General features: G+C 42.3%; 1 protein-coding gene across 1 annotated transcript; it reads right to left on the reverse strand.

The window, feature by feature from the left end:
- Nucleotides 1-1,820: 1,820 nt before the first annotated feature.
- Nucleotides 1,821-3,888, reverse strand: LOC147370474 (growth-regulated protein homolog beta-like). Its single transcript, XM_086407579.1, has 4 exons — nucleotides 3,690-3,888; nucleotides 3,475-3,598; nucleotides 3,282-3,365; nucleotides 1,821-2,497 (listed from the first exon to the last, which is right to left on the reverse strand). Exons 1-4 carry the CDS (start codon nucleotides 3,778-3,780, stop codon nucleotides 2,482-2,484), a joined length of 315 nt encoding a protein of 104 aa, XP_086263705.1. The 5' UTR covers nucleotides 3,781-3,888; the 3' UTR covers nucleotides 1,821-2,481.
- Nucleotides 3,889-5,693: the final 1,805 nt, after the last annotated feature.

A 5,693-nucleotide genomic window follows, 5' to 3' on the forward strand; every position in this document is an offset into this window, starting at 1 on the left:
CGTTGTGGTTCCCAGGCTGGAGAGCACAGACTCAGTAATTGTTGAACATGGGTTTACTTGCTCCACGGCATGTGGGATCTTCTTGGACCAGAGATCAAAACCACGTCTCCTACATTGGTAAGCGTGTTCTTTACCACTGAGCCACCAGGAAAGCCCCAGAATAATTTTAGATTTACTAAACACTTGCATAGATAGCACATGGAGTTCCTGTGGACCTTGGCCCAGTATCTCCTCTTGTTGATATTCTACATATTTATAATCACTTGTCAAAACTAAGAAATTAGCATTGGCACATTGCTGTTAACTAAACTCCAGCCTCCGTTTGGGTCTTACCACTTTCCATTAATGTCTTTTTTCTATTCCTGGATCCAATCCAGCATACCACGTGGCATTAAGTCATGTGTCTTTTGTCTCCTTAGAGCTGTGACAGATTCTCAGTTTTGTCTCTCATGAATTTGACAGTTTTATAGCATGCTAAATGCTAAATCACTTCAGTCGTGTCCAACTCCGTGCGACCCCATAGACGGCAGCCCACCAGGCTCCCCCATCCCTGGGATTCTCCAGGCAAGAACACTGGAGTGGGCTGCCATTTCCTTCTCCAATGCAGGAAAGTGAAAAGTGAAAGTGAAGTCGCTCAGAAAGTGAAGTCGCTCAGTCGTATCCGACTCTTAGCAACCCCATGGACTGCAGCCTACCAGGCTCCTCCATCCATGGGATTTTCTAGGCAAGATAAGTTATTTTGTAGAATGTTCCTCCATGTGGATTTTTAGGATGATTTTCTGATGATTACACTGGGATTATTGATTTGGGGTAAGAATAGCATGAAGATGAAGTGTCCTTCTCATCACATCATATGAGTACATGTGATATCAAGTGGTGATAATAAACTTAATCACTTGGTTAAGTGACAGATTCTCTGTTGTAAGTTTATTGTTTTTCCTTTTTCCTTACCTCTTTTTTGGAAGTAAGTCACTAAGTCCAGCTCAAACTCAGGTGTGTGTGAAAGGGTTGGAATTAAACCCCACCTTCAAGAGGCTCTACTTATATTATTAGAAATCCCTCCAAAAGGAAGCCATTTCTCCCTGTGCCATCTGTTGTTTTGTTCCTTTATTCCTTAATTTTTGTCTACTTTTGTATTATACAGGTATTTTCTTTTATTCCATTTTCTCCCTTTTTTTAAATTTTTAAATCTAAAATTTAGCATTTTTTTTATTGGTTGTCCTAAAAATTACTATATTCTTGCCACATTGCAATTTTCTTTAAAGCTTTCCCTAACAATGTATTATATTGTATAACACATTGTATTATAAATCTATTTATCTCCCTACCTATCATTTGTGCTACTTTTGTCATATATTTTACTGTACACTATGTATTTATTTCTACTGACCATTATTATTGTCATTTTAAACAACACAAACTGCTCCTGTTCTTAGGAATAATCTACTTTTCTCTTTTTCTCCCAGCTTCATTAAAAGGAAAAGAATTGCATAGCTGTTTGAAAAACCATTTTATCAAAACAATTTAATAGGAGCCCTTGTTGAAATACTAATAAAAATTCAACAGTTTATAAAGAACTACTTTTGAATAACAAATTGGTCAGTGTGAAAAAAACAGCAATTTTCTTTTTATAAAACTAGAATTCTCAAAGTGGTTGAGGAGGGTAGTATATCAAATATTCCTTCTCAAGTTAGAGAAAAAAAGGGAATAACAGCCTGGAGTTGGCATTAAGTTAGGCACAACCTAAGCCTGAGTGTATAATACCTTGAGCACCCAGTAGGAACTAAAGATCAAGAAGAATAAAACAAAACTTAATCATGTTATTTTTTTTGCAAAACTTTTATTTTCATGTCATTTAAAAAATGTAACAGTAGTTTTAACTTCTTTGTTCCAAAACAAAGAGAAACACCACATAGTAAACATTAAACAAGGCATTATGCCTTACAAGCAAGACATAAAATGTCCAAGGGAAATTTCAACATAAAAATGTTGATCACATAATATGAAATCATTTCAATAAATAACAACTGACATTCTTTTTAAAAAGTAAAGAAATAGAAATGCACATACTTTCCCTGATTCTAATAGTGATTTCACTGTCTGATTGTATAAATTCCCCTCTCCCACTCACTGCCTCCACCTCTCTCACAGAGCCTGGCACTTTATGGTCTTCCAATAAATATCAGTGGAATAAAACATTTAAAACTCATCATCTTCATATTAAATAACAATCAGGACTGGGTTATGTTTGATTTAACATAATCACATCTTTAAACACTAACATGTAAAAGACTAAAATACCAGCTTTGAAAAATAAATACGTATATAAATAAATAGAACTCATATAAAATAGTCCAGCACATCAAATCCTTTCTAGTTGTCCCTGGAAACCAGCCATTCTCTTCTTCATTTTCAGTTCCTCTATGAGCAGAGACCACTTTTCAGGAACTGTCACTAATGAATTTCTTACTTCCCTCTAGGTCAGTTGGTGCTGCCCCTGCAATGAGAAAAGGGTTAGGGTTATAAGTGCTGAGGAAAGCTACTCTTCTTGTACAGGCCCCAAGGCTGGAGGGACTTCTGCATGCAGACCCTGGCCCAGCTCCGCACTCAGAAAAGGTTTCTGCTCAAAGGGATTAAAAAACTTTCACAGGCATCCTAGACAGGGAGCTTTCACTGCAAAGTCCTGCTCTTCACTGCTAAGTTTTTGAGGTCCCTGTTGCCCATGGAGACCTGGGTCTCCATTTTCCAGGTAGAAACCATTGAGGAATGGAGGTAAACAACATCTGTTCTTTAATGGTTTGGAAGCATTTTACCATTTCTGGTTAAATTTACTTAATCTTTTGAAATCGCTCAGTTGTGTCTGATTCTTTGTGACCCTATGGACTGTAGGCCACCAGGCTCCTCTGTCCATGGAATGCTCCAGTCAAGAAGATTGGAGTGGGTAGCCATTCCCTTCTCCAGGGGATCTTCCTGACCCAAGGGTTGAACCTGGGTCGCCTGCATTGCAAGTGAATTTTTAACCTTCTGAGCCACCAGGAAAGCCCTACTGAATCTTTTAGGAACATACAGGCTCATTTGAATGGGGATGGAGAGGAGGACCAGGACAGAGGGAGCTGGAAATAGCCTTAGGACACTAGAGCAGATCAAATTTAATGGGGAAATAATGGGTTTTAGTCTTACAACTAAACTGTGGATTTATCAAATACTATTTTCAGGAGGTAGATGCCAGTATTTGAGAGCAATGGCTCTAGTTGCAAGTAGGAATAAAATCCATGACTTACTTGTTTAGCATCTTATTGATGATTTTCTTAACCATGGGAGCTTCAGGGTTGAGACAAGCTTCCTGACCATTCTTAAGAGTGGCTCTGCAGAGAGAAGGGAGAATCCACGTGAGGCAGGAGGTCGGGCTGTAAGTCTAGGTTGGGGCATCCGGACGACAGGGGTGATAAGGACAACAACAGTGGCTCTACTTACATGACTTCGGTTTGGCCGCAGTGGGGGCCGGGGGGCGTCATCTTCACGCTCTGGATGTTTTTGAGGTGAATCCCCTGCAAAGTTTGCAGGCAATGGCAGCGCAGTTCGTTGACCACGGGCGCCCCTGCGGGAAGGACAGAGTGGGTTAGGGGCTGTCCCCAGGGGTACCCACCCGTCCCCGTCCGGCCCAGGGGATCCCGGGCGCCGGGTCTCACCTGCTGCGCGCCGGCCGGCGGCCACCAGGAGCAGGAGCAGCATCGCTGTGCGGAGGAGCCGGGGGGCGGCGGCGGTCGCGGCTCGGGCCATGGGTCTCAGCTCGGAGGGTCTGTGTCTGCTGCGGGAAGGCTGGCGGGAGCGCTGGCTGAGCGGGCTCTGTGGCTCCCCGAGCCGGGTGAACCCCTTTTATCCATGGTTGGGGCGGGAGTTGGCAGCGCAGGGCCCGGGAAATTCCCGGACGCGCGGGTCATTCCCGGTGCGGAAGGAAGGCTTGGCCCCGCCTGCCTCCCAGGGAATCCACGCACGCGGGGTGTCCTCTTTGTGCCCAAATCCCCAGGAGGGGAATGAGTCGCCGCCAGGCTGGGGCTACCTAAGGTCGAGAGGGGGTGTGCCATGGGCGCCGGACACCCCTAGTTGTCAGCGAGAGTTGTCAGACTGATTAGACTAGTATAGTATAAGCACCACAGCTTAGGGGGGAGTTAGTTTCTTTCAAAGACACATCTATTTTGGAGATTGAACGAGTTGAGGCTAGAATGGCAGCCTTTATTTGTTTGTTTTGTCTGTCTTTCCTCTTTCTCTTTAATTTGCATTTTGTAGATTTTATGAATCCCTGAAATAAATGCACTGCTTAAAATAACATCTGTCATCTCAGTTTATATGTAAGAACCTTTGTCTAATTCCTGATGTTCTAGGATCAAAAATAAATCATGCTAGTGCCATTGTTTTTTGTTTTTTGTTTTTTTTTTGAGATATGGACTGGGGGTGAGGGCCAGGGACCTATTAAATGGGTTGATTCCCTGTTTATTTTAGGATACTGTGTTGTAATCTCTTATCGGTCCTTTCTTCGAAATTCTGGAACTTAGTGATTCCAAGAACACCACTTTTTGTTATACAGAAGGCTGTGTTTTCACCCACCACAGATATCAGGTATTATTAAGGGCCATGTTGGGCTCAGGAGGTCCCTTCACCTATCCTAGGCCTGTCTGTGGGCGGAAAAGATCTTAAGATCAGAAAGCTAGTGCCTAAGATTCCTGACTTTAAGCAGCAAACAGATATGGCTTTGGACACAAATACTAGATTACTAGTATATTTCACTCTGTGTTGTTTGAATTTGCCTATTTCTTTGGACTGATTCCCTCCTGGGAATCAACTATCAATGTACTTACATTTCAAATTCTATGTAACTGAAGGCTTTTCACTTTCAGCATCAGTTTCAATATCCCTTTTTGGATTAAACTGTAGTTGGTCTAAGTTGACCCTCCAGAGGAGGTAAGGACCTTGGGGATGTGTGTGATGTTCTGTGGATGCTGTGAGAAGGATTGGGGAGTGGAGGAAGAGGGTCTGCCTCAGGAACAGAGGGAGTTTGTCAATCAGGCTGTCAAGGCTGAAATCTCAACTGCACATTTACCTGCCATGTGACCATGGGATCATGGTCAATTATTTAATCTGTCCCTGCTTTTGCTCTTCCTCTGTTAAAGCAAGCTAATGATAGTGTCTGCCTCACAGAGTTGCTATGAATATGAAATGTGTTAACATTTCTAGAAGAGTGTGTGCTCAGTAGTGTCCAAAGAGTAGCACATATAAAGTGCTATATAAATATTTGCTAAATAAAATAGAAGTGTTGACAACCTTACTGTTATGCATTAAATGTTAGCACCCTCCAAAAATTCCTATGCTGAAGCCCTATACCTCACTGAGATGGTATATGACCATGGAGCCTTTTGGTGATTAGGTTTATTTGAGGTCATCAGGATGGGGTCATCACAGTAGGATTAGTGCCATTATAGCAAAAGATACCCAAAGAGCTGGTTGTCTCTCTCAGTGATGTTAGAATAAAACAAGGTGATTTCACTACCTGCAAACCAGAAGAAGATTCTCACCAGATATCAAATCTGCAGATACTTTGATCTTGCTTTCCAGTCTCCAGAAATGTGAGAAATTTGTTGTTATTCAGTCCCTAAGTCGTGGCTGACTCTTTGCGACCCCATGGACTGCAGCATGCC

Source organism: Bos grunniens, chromosome 6, assembly GCF_055505025.1.
Source record: "Bos grunniens cultivar Pamir isolate PY7600 chromosome 6, Bosgru_T2T1.0, whole genome shotgun sequence".
NCBI classification, from domain to species: Eukaryota; Metazoa; Chordata; class Mammalia; order Artiodactyla; family Bovidae; genus Bos; species Bos grunniens.

Bases quoted from the DNA above. Each gene is read 5' to 3' on its own strand.
- LOC147370474 (XM_086407579.1), bottom strand. From the start codon at position 3,780: ATGGCCCGAGCCGCGACCGCCGCCGCCCCCCGGCTCCTCCGCACAGCG. The intron at 3,599-3,689 runs GTGAGACCCGGC...TCCTTCCCGCAG, and splicing joins CGCCGGCCGGCGCGCAGCAG to GGGCGCCCGTGGTCAACGAA. The intron at 3,366-3,474 runs GTAAGTAGAGCC...TTCTCTCTGCAG, and splicing joins TGCGGCCAAACCGAAGTCAT to AGCCACTCTTAAGAATGGTC.